This window comes from Typopeltis vanoorti, chromosome 6 (genome assembly GCF_054136105.1).
Source record: "Typopeltis vanoorti isolate ZY-2024b chromosome 6, IOZ_Tvanoo_1.0, whole genome shotgun sequence".
Lineage (NCBI taxonomy): Eukaryota > Metazoa > Arthropoda > Arachnida > Uropygi > Thelyphonidae > Typopeltis > Typopeltis vanoorti.
Window position 1 is genome coordinate 6,745,747 of NC_143554.1, and position 14,452 is coordinate 6,760,198.

Sequence of the window (14,452 nt, forward strand, 5' to 3'; positions counted from 1 at the left end):
TTGAAAAGTTTCAAGCGAACCAACGGGAGCTACATTATTGATATGGAGAAAGCGTACAACAGGGTACCAAAACAAGAAGTCTGGAGGGAGAAGAAGGTACTGGAGAAATATGCAGGGTTGGTGCAGGAGATGTACAGAAATGTGAAGACAAGAGTTTTCAAGTGACAGTTGGCTTGCATAAACTAGAAAGGTGGAGGAAAGTACTGAAAGAGAGAGGTATGAGACTGAGCAGAAGTAGGACAGAGTATATGTATTGCAAAGTGGATGACAGCCAGGAGACAGATCTGGAGCTGGAAGAAAATATCAGGAAGAAAATATGCAGGATACACGCAGGATGGAGGAACAGGAGAGAGAGAGAGAGATGGCTGCAGCGCTATGCAATAAGCGGGTGCTGATCAATCTAAAAAGTAAAATCTACAGGACAATAGTGAGACCAGCTATGACATATGCTATGGAAACTGTGTCCCTGAGGAAAAATAACATCAGCAGGATGGAGGTAGCAGAGATGAGAATGCTTAGGTGGATGTGCAGTGTGACCAGGAAAGATAGTCTGAGAAATGACTATGTAAGGAGAATGGTGAAAGTTACGAACTTAGGAGCGAAGATACAGGAGGCAATAAATTTGGTTTAATCCTTTATCCAAGTGTGAGCAAACAAAGTTTGCGCCTGAAAGTATCTTCAGGACTGGGGTAAGGTAGTACAACACCAGGGCAATTCGTTGCAAAGGTGGAGCAAGCTCCACCTTTCCCTAGTCCTGAAGATACTTTCAGGCGCAAACTTTGTTTGCTCACACTTGGATAAAGGATTAAACTAAATTTATTATACTCTAACCAAGTGAAAAATAAACTTTCAACAAAAAGGTTGAGATGGTTTGGTCATGTGATGAGGGAAGATGAGTATGTGGAAAAGAAGATCATGCAAGTGGATGTGCAGGGGAGGAGGAAGCGCAGGCAGCCAAAGAAGAGATGGAGGAGGACTTGATGAAGAACTTGGATGTGGTTACATCCCAAGACAGGAGGATGTGGAGGAGACTCACTGAGAACAGTGACCCTACTTAAGTGGGACAAGCTGCAGAAGAAGGGTCACTGTTCTCAGTGAGTCTCAGATAGTACTGCTGCACAAAAATCAACTCATAGATAGGGAACATTTTGTAGAAAAGGAATAATTTAAACACTTTTCCAGCAGGATAGAGAACGTATACATTGAGATTTCCAGCGCACACATTGAAATAGCTCATCAGCTGATGTTTATGACTATAACTAATATGTTTGTGTCTATAATCAACAGAATAAATACAAGCTGTGAAAAACGATCTGCAAAACTATCTGCTGATAACAATAATAACATTAATATCATAAACAATCAACAAATGCATCAAATTTTGATAGATCAAGCAATTTAATTGTTCGAATGCATTTTAAGAACAAAGAAAATAAACTAGCTTTTATCTCTTATAGAAAGGCTTATACGCTGGTTAAACATGATAACTAATAATTAAGGAATTGACAGCGTACACTAGAAATATAAATTAAATCAACTTTAATATATACTTTCCGATATTTCGGCAATGTCACATTGCCATCTTCTTGGGAACTTAAAATAAAGACAAGTGCACGCAAGTACTACATAACAGCAAATGAGAAAAGAAGCGAGGAAGCTAACGTTTTCCTAAAGTCCTGATGGTGCCCCTGGTGGGATATATTGGTAATTCTTGGCCTTTGGGCTGAAGTTCTTCTGATAAATGTTTCCCAAATTTGGGGCAGTCTCATGCATCCAAATTTGTTGAGGTTTAGCATGTTCCTAAGGGCTGAGGCTGATTCCATTAATAGTCTTTCACATTTGAACTTGCTGCAGTATATTACTGTGGCTTTCTTCCACCATATTGTGTGGCATGTATCCAGAGCGTGGTCTGCAAGCCCAGAGTGGCTGTACTGGTGAAATCGGATGTAGTCCTTGTGTTCTGAGATTCTGATATTTGCTGTCCTGTCCGTTTGGCCAAAGTAGGACAATTTACAACTGCAAGGGACCTGGTATACACTAAGTATACATCAGTTATCTTGAAGCCTGAAGCACTCAACGCTCTGTCATTGCTCCTAGGAAATTACTGGTCGAGGAATTAATGATCCAGATTGAATGCAGGATTCACCACCTTCCAAACCACATCACCAACGATATTAGATTAGATGTAGCCTGTGTTCTCACAAAAGCAAAACCACTGAAAACCAATATATCCATTAGTGAATACAAGTCACTACAAGAATTGAAGAAAAACAAAGAAATAGTTATCACCAAAGCGGATAAGGGGAACGCCACTGTGGTATTCAATCATAATGACTACACAGGTAAGCTTAAGGCTTTACTATTAGATCGAGCTACTTACCTCTCCATTGAATACAATCCCACCAACTCACAAGTTAGAAAAACTCCATAGGCTCCTTAAAAAGGTCACTTCTTGGCCTGGAAAGATTACCAACAGACTAAAACCATATAACTCTAGACCCCCCCCCCCCCATATATATGGGCTTCCAAAAATACATAAAGAAAATGTGCCATTACGTCCAATAGTGGATGGCATTGATTCCCCCACTTACAAACTAGCTAAGCATTTAGCCAAAGCGCTCTCACACTATACTGGCAACACACCATCACACATAAAAAAACTCAGCCCGCTTCAAAGCCAGTATAGAAAACCTTACACTCCAACATAATGACATAATGGTCAGTTTTGACGTCTCCTCCTTATTCACAAATGTCCCCCTCAAAGAAACCTTAGGGCTAATCCAAGCTAAATTTCCTCCCGATATCTCAGCCCTATTTCAGTTCACAATGAACTCAGGCTATTTCGTTTGGCAGGAAAAATTCTACAAACAGATAAAGGGGGACAGCCATGGGTTCACCACTTTCCCCACCTTTGGCCAACTTCTTTATGGAGACTTTTGAAGAGTAAGCCTTAAACTCAGCCCACAAAAACCTACCATATGGCTTCGCTACGTTGATGATGTGTTCGCTATTTGGCCACATGGCCCGGATTCACTCCTCTCCTTCCTAATACACTTAAACAACCAACACCCTAGAATCAAGTTCACCCTGGAAAAAGAGAAAAACAATAACCTCCCCTTCCTAGACACACTAGTCACCCGCCAACCTGATGGAACCTTGGTTTTCTCAGTTTATAGAAAACCCGCCCATACAGGCAGATACATTCACCAACAATCCCATCACCCTCATCTCCCCCTCACAACAATATGGCGTTATTAACACACTATTCAACAGGGCAAAAATAATCTGTTCAAATGATCAAGCCCTAACCACTGAACTAAATCACATCCGTGACACTTTCTCAGCCAATGGCTACCCCCCCCCCCCCAAAAAAAAGAATCCAAAAAATACTTAAACCAGTTATCTACAACCCACCTTTCCCCGCACTACACAAAAAAGATTACTCTAAATCCATCACCATTCCCTACGTCCAAGGCACCTCGGAAAAAATCAACAAAATCTTAAAAAAACATGACTTGACCACTTATTACAGACCACACAGAAAATTGGCATCCCTTATCCCCTCCACTAAAGACCAACCACTTCCTCTAGACCTACCTGGTGTATACCAAGTCCCTTGCAGCTATAAATTGTCCTACTTTGGCCAAACAGGCAGGACAGCAAATATCAGAATCTCAGAACACAAGGATTACATCCGATTTCACCAGTACAGCCACTCTGGGCTTGCAGACCACGCTCTGGATACTCACCACAGAATAAGGTGGAAGAAAGCCACAGTAATACACCGCACAAGTTCAAATACGAAAGACTATTCATGGAATCAGCCTCAGCCCTTAGGAACATGCCAAACCTCAACAAATTTGGATGCATGTGACTGCCCCAAATTTGGGAAACATTCATCAGAAGAACTTCAGCCCAAAGGCCAAGAATTACCAATATATCCTGCCAGGGGGCACCATCAGGACTTTAGGAAAACGTTAGCTTCCTCGCTTCTTTTCTCATTTGCTGTTATGTAGTACTTGCGTGCACTTGTCTTTATTTTAAGTTCCCAAGAAGATGGCAACGTGACGTTGCCGAAATATCGGAAAGTATATATTAAAGTTGATTTAGTTTATATTTCTAGTGTATGCTGTCAATTCCATAATTATTAGTTATCTAGCTTTCATCTCCAATAATAAATTTTTAAATGTAAGTAGTGTGGGCTGACTGAGTGGATTCAAACCCTACTAAAGTCTAGGTGAATATTATTTTTGTTGTCTGACATGAGACCACTGCCTTGCTTAATGGAGACCTGGAGTAAATTTTAAACATGTGCATGTTTGGCTCCATAACAGCAGACCCAGATTATCTGATTCTAAGCCTACTCACCAAACTAAAATGTGCTATGGGTTACCAATTATGGATGAGACTAATATGAGGCAAAAAAAATCTGACCTCAGTAGTTAATACAATTTACAAAATCTCGGCAGCTGCTCAATAGAACATGAGAGTTCGATATAGTTCCATAAAATGCAACTTTTCCAAGGACACCAGGAACCATAAAAATCATAGAGCAGACAGGCAGGACAACCTAGGAAAATTATTAATTTGGAAATTCAATTCCATCAAATTAATGAGTATGTCACATAACACAAGGCTCCCCCCCCCCCGATCAAAAATCTCATATGTGGAACTGGAAAATCACCTTCATTTTTCAATCCCATTCACCGTTTAGTGGCTGATCACACACACACACACACACACACACACACACACACTAATTCCCTCTCACAAATTAGAAGTCATCAGACCAGCCTGCTGAATAAATGCTTTCATACCCACTTCCTACCACCACATACTTCAACCTCACTAAATGGAAAAGGAAGTGCATTATTCCTTTAAACTCGCTTCCTTTTACCAATAGTTTTCTGCACTCCCCCCCCACCTTCCATTTTTCCTCTTTTATTCATTACTGTGTACTTCAAAAAATTTTTTAATTCTTTCACTTTAAGTGAACATTTCTATACCACTACTGATTCACAGATATTGGAATCTTATCTAAAATAATCAAAATTCAACTTATTTATATCCTTCAGCTACTTATCCTACTTTGCTTTCTTTTTACCTTATTCCTAAACTAACCTTTCCCTCTAAACAAAAATTATGTCTTTCAACCTTGCCTGCAAATTTATGATACACAAGACAAAAGGGGATAACAGCACTAAGAAATTTGTATCAGGTGAAGTGAATAAACTTTATGATGAAGAACCAGATGAATGCTATGAACACATTTCATAAGACAAGACCAAATCCACTCATCTGTGAAGGGAAAAAAAAAAGTGAAATTGGTTATATTTTGTTATCTCATTTAAGTATATTTAAAGATGTTTCAGTTATCAAACAGGCACAGGAAGTGATCATAGACAAAGAAAAAACATTTAACAAGATGAAACAGAATAAAGAAATGCATATAAAGATAAATAACGATACATTCGTAGCCAACAAAAAATTTGAATGAGGAAAGAATTTCAAGAAAATTATACAATAAAAAAATAGCATGAATGAAAAGAAATCTACAACTGGTTTTTACACAGAAAAAGCTTCATTTAATCATAATAGAAAGTGCACATAAGGTAGCAAAAGATAAATAAAAACCTATCAGAGAAAACAAAAAATCAGTTTGAAAAAAGACAAAACTAACTGGACAAGATGAAAAAATACAGTACAGCTTACAAAATTAAATAAAACATTCAATAAGAAAATATAAAAGATTAAAAAATAGAGAAGAAAGATAACATGATTCAAGAAATAATAGACAATAAAACATGAAAGTGCTATAAATAATAATCTCACAGCAAGAAAAAATAATACTAAAAGGTGAAAATGAAAAATATTAAAGATAAAATAAGCAGAAGAAACGATTGGAGAGTAATTTTTGGAATTGTATAACACTAATACCGTCAAAGTTATTTAAGGGATTCTATCAGAATGATACAGAAGGAATTATAAAAAGAGTGAATATTAAAATGGGAAGAATGAGAGGCCATTCCTGGAAGTCGTATAAGATGAGGTGAAAATGGGTGTGAGGAGCAGATAGGTGGAGAGTAGTTGGTGAGTGAAATGGATTACTGGAATACATTCACAATGTACTCTAGTAATTCTCATGCTGTCCCACTGTCCCCAAACAATATGATACTCTTTGGGGGAAGCACAGCTCTGTAAACAGCAGGTCATGTCTTAGTAGAGTCACTCACTTCTTATAGAGTGATGGTGGAGATGAATAAAGGGAATGGCTACAAGATGATACTACTGGATTTTGCAAAGGCATTTGACAAGATTACCACTGACTTTTGTTACACAAATTGGAGCAAACAGGAGGTGGTGGCTGATGTATGGATACCAAACAATAGTATATGAAGGAGCAGAAGCCAGGAGCAAGCAAGTGACTAGCAGCATTGTAGGACTCTGTTCTTGGCCCACTGCAGTTTAACTTATACATAATTGATAAAGAAAATGATTTTAAAGGATATCTTGTTAATAATATATGTTGTTTGCAATAATGCAGAATTTGGTGATGTAGAGAACTTGCTGAAGAGATTACAAATTGTGTACTACGTGGAGGGGAATATATACTCCAGGAAACTGATTAAACTATGGATTTGGGGATGTTGGTGGATAGGGAGTTGAAGTTCAAACAGCATTTTGAAAAAACAACAAACACAATTTATAGAATTACTTAGTTACTGAAGAACACACTAACAAGCAGAGATAAGGAAGTTATCAATCCTCTATATAAGAATTTGATAAAGCCATTGAGATTACTGTGAACAGGTCTGATCACCTTCGTTTCCTAATCCCCAAAAATCCCAGAATTGCAATTCTTGAGGATTAGGAATCAGAATAAGAATCAAATTCAAGAAATCCCAGAATCAAAATTGTTGCAGAAGTTCATGAGAGGCTGAAAAGGATTTACATCAATATCTAATGAAAAGATATTAATGTAAAAGACTGATGTACAGGATTTAATAGCATAAAAGCATAAAAAAGTACTGGTGTAAAGTATTGACTGATGCAATGCATGATATACTGATGTAGAGGAAATTTTACAGCACTTGGCTGGGGATGGGGGAATAATGAATGGTCATCACTAGAAACTAAGTAAAAGTGGTTAGCAAGGAAGCAAAGACAGATCTTTCACTCGGAAAGCAGTGAGTGAGTGAGTGGGTGGAATGAGTTGCCATAGTGTGGTGTGTGCTCCTTGAATGCATTCAAGAAGAGGTATGATAGATATTGTCTGGATAATGGTTTCCTGTGATGAGTCATTGGACTGTGTGGTAGTTCCCTTGCAATAATAAAGACCATTTAGAGATTAAAAATTTATCAATAAAGTAGAATACTGTAATTTCCAATATTCTATTCATGCATTTTATCTTCTAGGTAGAAATTTAACCCACAACTCTTTTACAATGAATGAACAACTCAAGAATAATAAGAAAATAATTAATACATAATGTTATTAAGCTGCTTCCTCAAATATGTTGTAAAAGAAGCCGTGGATAGCTGTGATATCGGAGGGACAGTAGGAGGAAGAAGAATAAACCATCTAAAGTTTGCTGATTTTATTAATTTTCTAGCAGAAAACAAATCAGATCTTCAGGAAATCATCACAAAATTAACATATACTTCTAGAAATATGGCTTAACCATAAGTACCCAAAAATAACAACAAATATCTATACTTCTGACAAGGAAGTGGTGTAGCAGAAACTGAAAAAATCTTACCTGAGGATGCACCCATAGAAGATCAGTTTAAATACCTAGGCAATATCTTTAATAAAGATGGCTGATCAAGACAGAATATTAGAACAAAAATTGCAAAAGCAACCAACAGCACTTCAAAAACTAAAACCACTATGGACAGATAAGCTTACAATTACCAACACATTATGTGTTGATGGTATACTAGTTAATTCAGCACTTCTATATCAGTACCTGAGGATGCACCCATAGAAGATCAGTTTAAATACCTAGGCAATATCTTTAATAAAGATGGCTGATCAAGACAGAATATTAGAACAAAAATTGCAAAATATTAGAACAAAAACTAAAAGCACTATGGACAGATAAGCTTACAATTACCAACACATTATGTGTTGATGGTATACTAGTTAATTCAGTACTTCTATATGGAAGTGAAACTTGAACCCTCATAAAAGATGATGAAAAGAGGTTGTTGGCATTTGAAATTAGGTGCTATAGATGATTCCTAAAGATACCACACACTGATCACATCACGAATTTCGAAGTAAGACAAAGAATCAGATCTTTTGCTGGTGTCTAAGAGATAAATCATAACTAAGATTATGCAGCTTGGTCATATTAGCAGATCAATTGGTCTACAAATGCTACAAGTTCTTGGACTTATTCCAGGAACTCAAAAAAGAGGCAGACCTAGAGTAAACTGCATAGACAATATAAAAAGTTGGACTGGTGGCTTACCTACAGAGCTGAAAGCAAAGTTCAATCAAGGTCTAAGAGGAAGATTTCTGTAAAGAACATTTCCTAATATCTACTCTACAATCCTTTATGGGCTATGGAAAGAAAAAGAATTAATACTTATTTGCTGATATTTTGGTGGTGTTATACCCAGCATCTTCGGAGCTCAAAAACAGTGTCATAGTACATGAACAGCAATTAGTTAATAGGGAGAAACTGTTTAAAACTGTAGCACACAACACGAGGAACATTTTACCAAAAAACTCTCCGAGATTTTTGGTAAAATGGCACAGCCATACTTGTCAAGGTTTGGAGAATATTTTAAAGCTGCTGCCAATTCCAAAACAGTTTCTCTGACATAAGTTCAGCAAAGCACTTTCATTTTTTTCCATTTTCATCCTGTGCAAAGGGTATCCAAGGCATGGTCTGCTAGTCCAACTTGTCATAACAATGGCAGCAATGCATTTCCTGAAGAGAAAAATAGTGGTTTGACTGCATTATGATGAATTTGCCCGCATGGTCTGGACACATTAGATACATTTCTAATGCATTTAAATAGCCAATATTCTCAAATCCACTTTCCAATGGAAAAGAAATCTAATAACTGTCTGCACTTCCTAGGCTACACTAGCCAATGCCTTCCAAATGATTCACTATCTTTTTTTATTATTATTATTTATAGAAAACTTGCATACTGGAAGATATTTGCACAAACAATCCCACATCATCTAGCTCAGCAATATAGTATCCTAAAAACACTAACTCAGAAAGCCAGAGTTATCAGTTTCAATGTCACTACTGAACTCATCTACCTTTGTGACATTTTTTTTTAAACTAATGGCTACAATCCCCAAAATAGAAAAAACACTACATGCATCCTTCAAATCTCCCCCCTTACCTAATATGCTAGACCAAATAAAACTTACTTTCCCATACATTCAGGGCACATCTGAAAATATATCCAGAGTGTGCTTAATAATATCAACTCCTCACCGCATTAAACCACATATCAAACTGGTAACCTTCACCTAAGGACAAACTCCTTATCACATTCAAAAGTATATGAACCACACTCTACTTGTGGTGTGGCTTACTATGGACAGACAGGAAGATCTGTTGACCTTCACCTCAGAGAAAATAAATCCATTCAGTACCATTGATATGGCAAGTCAGAACTAACAGACCAGGACTCAGATAACCTTCAAACTGGATCAAATGTAGAAAAACCAAAGTGTTACACAGAAGTCATAATAAGAGAGATGTTTTTGGAATCAGAATCAGCTTTAAAACATTCCCCAAGCCTCCACAAGCATGACTGAATCAATTTACCAAAAATCTTCATTTTAAGATGAAGTTGATACTTTCTTTTACTCTCCCATATCCAACAATAGATGGCACAAATTAGGACTTCAGTTCTCTATGTTGTACATTATGATTTTACACTATTCCCACTATTAACCAATTGTTGATGTTTGCATACTGTGAGAAATTTTTCTGCTCTGATGATTTTTTTTCCCCTAAATATATATTAATTATTTTCTTATTATTCTTGTGAATGAATAATAAGAAAATTTTCATATTATTATTGTGAATGAAAACAGTTAAAGTAAACATAAACTGCCAACACATTAGCCTTTCTATCCCCCATTTTATAATGTTCTACACCAGGGATTCTCAATGTATAGTACTTGTACCACCTGTGGTACACGAGCCACTACTCAGTGATACACAATCGGTCTGAATCCAGAGTAATGCATGGGTGTTATATCATGCGTTTTTATTATCAGCACTTCATAATCATTTCAGATTTCATCCATTATTTCATATTGATATCACATTTTCAGTTCAGATAACCAGATAAATAAGGCAAAGAAAGAGCACTGCACTGACCACACAACTGCTGTCTCGATACCCATAAACCTTCAAGATGTCAAATGACCATGGTAAAAAAAATTAACACTCCCAAGGTTGAAGCCCATTAATGGTATGAACTACATTACCAAGCTAGGAACTTAGCTCAGTAATGTAAAGCGGTGCGCAGTTGAAAAGGTTTAGGAACCTGTTCTACACACCATCCATAAGAGAGGATTACTATAAAGATGACTTTTTCTGTAATTTTTAGCAACAAAGAAAGACAAAGGACAGCATGATGAAAGAAAATGTCATCTAAAGTGTGCTCTGTGTTGTTTTCAAAATGTTATTTAAAAAAAAATTGCATTTCCTTGTTAATTTGTTTGAAACTTGGATGAGATCAGCTGCAGCACATAATTGTAACAAGAAAACAACAATGTTTGATTTAGATACACTCAAGAGAAGTATTTTTATAAAAACATACTTCAGTTATGAATCAAAGCAAAGTCAGGATTTCTGATAATTAATAATAAATTCAAAAAATGAATAAGGCTAATTTCATTTTAAAGATTTATACTTACCTTTACATTTGTTAGTATTTTTATCTAGTATAGCTTTTGTAGATATAATTGGCCCATATCTAAAGAACGAAATATGAAAATATAACTTGAAAATAAGAACTTATTTTTAAAGGCAAACTTTATTTATTATCAGTTTAGTTTAACTATATGAGTAAATCCAAAATTTTAGGTTCCAATGAATATTCTCTAATTCTTCAACCATTGCAGAAACATTAAAATTGCATCCTCTCTTTCTATTATATAATTACCATAAGATCTTTTATCTCTTAATCGTATATATTATTCAATTTTGAGACTAAGATTTTATAAAGCTATACTAATAAGATTAATATAAAAAATGGATACATTATGCAGGTTGAATAATATCATCATCATCAAATACCTGACAGATACGCTAAGGGGGGGGGGGGGGGTTATACTGGATATTATGATAGTACCACATGAAAAAGTTACATCATTAATTCCCATCAATAAGGTATAGTAACCGGCAAAGCAAAGTTTGGGGCAGCTTTGTCCATACAGGAATTCCCTTGCAATTTCAGTGGTTTCATGAAAGGTGAATTTTGCTATATGTACTTGTTTGATTATATAGATAAATTGTGGATATTTAAGGTAGATGTAAGGATGGTGTGCAAAGTTCGAGCTGAAAGAGGACTTGACAAGTGCTAATATGTTGATAACTTAAAGTGTAAGCAGTGAGAATGCCATGAGCAGGATGAGTGCTCATCTGACAGAAAAGGACAGTGTAAAAGATCAGCAAAAAATGTAAAAAAGTTTTCAAAAAGAGAACGAGCGATTTGAGAAACTTAACAATCGGTGATGAGAAAAACTAAAGTGATGCGAATGTGGCAGAAGGTAAAATAACAAAGTGCAGTTAAAAATAAGGTGGCAAGCAGCGTTTACTGTGAACAAGTATGTATGGCTGGCAACAACATTGAGAGAATGAATGTGAGCAAAAGTATGATGCAAGGTTCAATAGATGAGTTGGTTAAGATGAGAAAAGAGATGAAATGGATGCAGAATGAAGTTAAGAGAATTCGAGATGTGTATGGAAGAGTGAAAATTAAGAAAATAATGTTGGTATAAAAGAGGTAACAAAAACCCTGAGTGGCATTGCATGGTGATTCAATTATTAAAGGTAAGATAGATGAGAGGATGCACAAAGTATATTTTACTAGAGGTAGAATAAGTAGAGTGATGGAGGCAACAGATATGAGAGGTAGGCGAGCAAAAGAGGTGGTAGTGGTAACAGGTACAAATGACTTGACTGTGAACAAAGAACACATCAGATTGGATATCAGGAGGTTGTTGAAACAGACAAAAGAGAATAGTGTGATAGGAAAGGTAGTAAGCATGTTGCCCAGGTATGACAGGGGTGAGATGAGGCGGAGAGCAAGGATTATGAATATGTTAGAGGAAATGTGTGAGGAGAAAAGAGAGGTGTACAGTTTGTTAATGTGTGGATTGAGTTTGAAGGATGAAGTGAACTGTACAGGAGCGATGGACTGCATTTGAGTGGTTTTGGTGCGAGTCACTTGGAGAGACTGCTGCTGGAATCAGATTTATTCTCTGTACTCAAAGTGAGTACAGAGAATGAATCTGATCAAGTGAGGAGCAATGTGGAAGAATGGGAGAGTAAGACAGGAGAGATTGAAGAGGTGGTTATGCATGAAGAAGTGAGCAGCACAAGTATAGAGAATGAGAGAACAAGTGTTCAAGAAAGAGACAAGGAAACAGGAGGCTCAGGGTGGACAGAGGAACACAGCATGAGAAAGGGGATATGCTCCAAGAGGATGTGAATGCATGTGTAGACAAAAAAAAAAAAAAAAAAAAGAAGGGGATGACCTGGGATCAAGGGAAAACAGTTGGATTTGAGGCAGGTTCTAAGATGAATAAGGAGAAAAAGAAATGGCTCAAGTTAAGCATGGAGAGGTCACATCAAATAAGTGGTATCAGTTGAACTAGCTATAGATCCAGGAATAAGCTGCTGTGTTTGTATACAAATGCTATAAGTATAAAAAACAAGGACAATGAAATAGTTGCCTTAATTAAGTCTGCTCATCCAAAAATTGTTGGAACAAGTGAGACATGGTTGGATGAGGATGACATCCTGACAGGAATAGAGATGGAAGGGTAAGATGAGTTTTGTGAGATTAGAAAGGGTAAAAAGGAGGGAGAGGGAGTGCTATTGATGATAGAGAAAGAGTTATGTGTCCATACAAAGTAGAGATGCAAGATGGAAACAGTGCCAGGGGCTTTGAGGTAGTATGGTGTGAGATAGAGGTGATTAGAATGAAATACTTAGTTTGGTGTTGTTATATACTTCGTAATATGGATGGTAATGACTATGAAATGTATAATCTTATTTGCTTGGTAATTTGATTATACATTTCATAGTTGCAATTTTAATTATGGCAATACAGACGGATGATGAGATAACAACTGGAAGTAAAGAAAATGAATTTGAGTTTTTGAAGGACAACTACTTCAGACAGTATGTAACAGAAGGTACATGAGGATCTTGGATTTGATCATCTCATCAGAGGATGTAATTATAAACGAGATGTCAAATCAGGGTCCAGTTGATGAGAGTGACCATGAAGTGATTACCTGGGTTGTTGCCAGCAGTGTGAGAAAAGGATATATGTGTAACTATAAGGGTGGTGATTATGAGGAGCTTGTAGGTGTAGCATGGAATGAGGATTTAGCTGGAAAATAGATCAATGCAACTTGGGAGATATTCAAGAACTATCTAGTAGAAGCAATGTCTAAATGTATTCCAAGGTACAGAAGGTGAAATAAGGTCAGTATGAAACGATTGAATGAAGGGATTAAGCATGCAATAAAGAGAAAAAAGGCATTATGGTGGCAGCATAAGAGAAGTGGCAATAACCAATTCCATGAGGATTACAAACACCAGGCAAGGAGGGTGACTTGGCGAGTAAGGGTAGCAAAAGTGAAGTATGAGCAGCAGTTAGATAATGAAGAAAAAAAAAAAAAAGATTATGGAAAGATGACATTGATTGGAGAAAATGGTATAAAGACAATTGCTGCAAAGATATAGTGGAGATACTTAATGAGCAGTAATTAAAAGTCTTTCATTCTTTTGAATGAAAGGAAGTAAAGAAAATGAAGTTAAGGAACTTCATAATAGAACCCAAGCATCAAATTATAGGCCTATCTATAGCATATATATCATGTGTTGCAGTTAAGTTGTTGGAGAAGCTTGTGAGAACTAGGATCCAGAATTAGCTTGACAATTGGTATTATCTTTGATAGACCACATGGATTTGCTAAAGGGAGGTCATGTTTTAGTAATCTATTTACTTATTACAATAAGGTGATGGCTTCCTTGGACAGAGTAGAGGGATACACAGTAGTATACTTAGATTTTGCATAGGCTTTTGATAGATGATAGTCAAACTAGAGTGGATGGGGTTGGATATTAGATTACTGCATTGGATCAGAGACTGGCTATCTGATAGGTATCAGCAAGTTGTGTGTAAAGGAGTAATATCCTAGATGAGGAAAGTCACTAGTGGTGTG

The 14,452-nt window shown here is 36.6% G+C and overlaps 1 protein-coding gene across 3 annotated transcripts in view; it reads right to left on the reverse strand.

Moving 5' to 3' along the window:
- Positions 1 to 14,452, reverse strand: part of LOC150105263 (protein alan shepard-like) — a 323,518-nt gene that overhangs the window by 248,098 nt on the left and 60,968 nt on the right. For all 3 annotated transcript variants that reach the window (XM_090394029.1, XM_090394030.1, XM_090394028.1), the window contains exon 3: positions 10,907 to 10,965. In XM_090394029.1, coding sequence (XP_090250155.1) covers positions 10,907 to 10,965 — 59 coding nt within the window. The remainder of the gene's footprint in view (positions 1 to 10,906; positions 10,966 to 14,452) is intronic.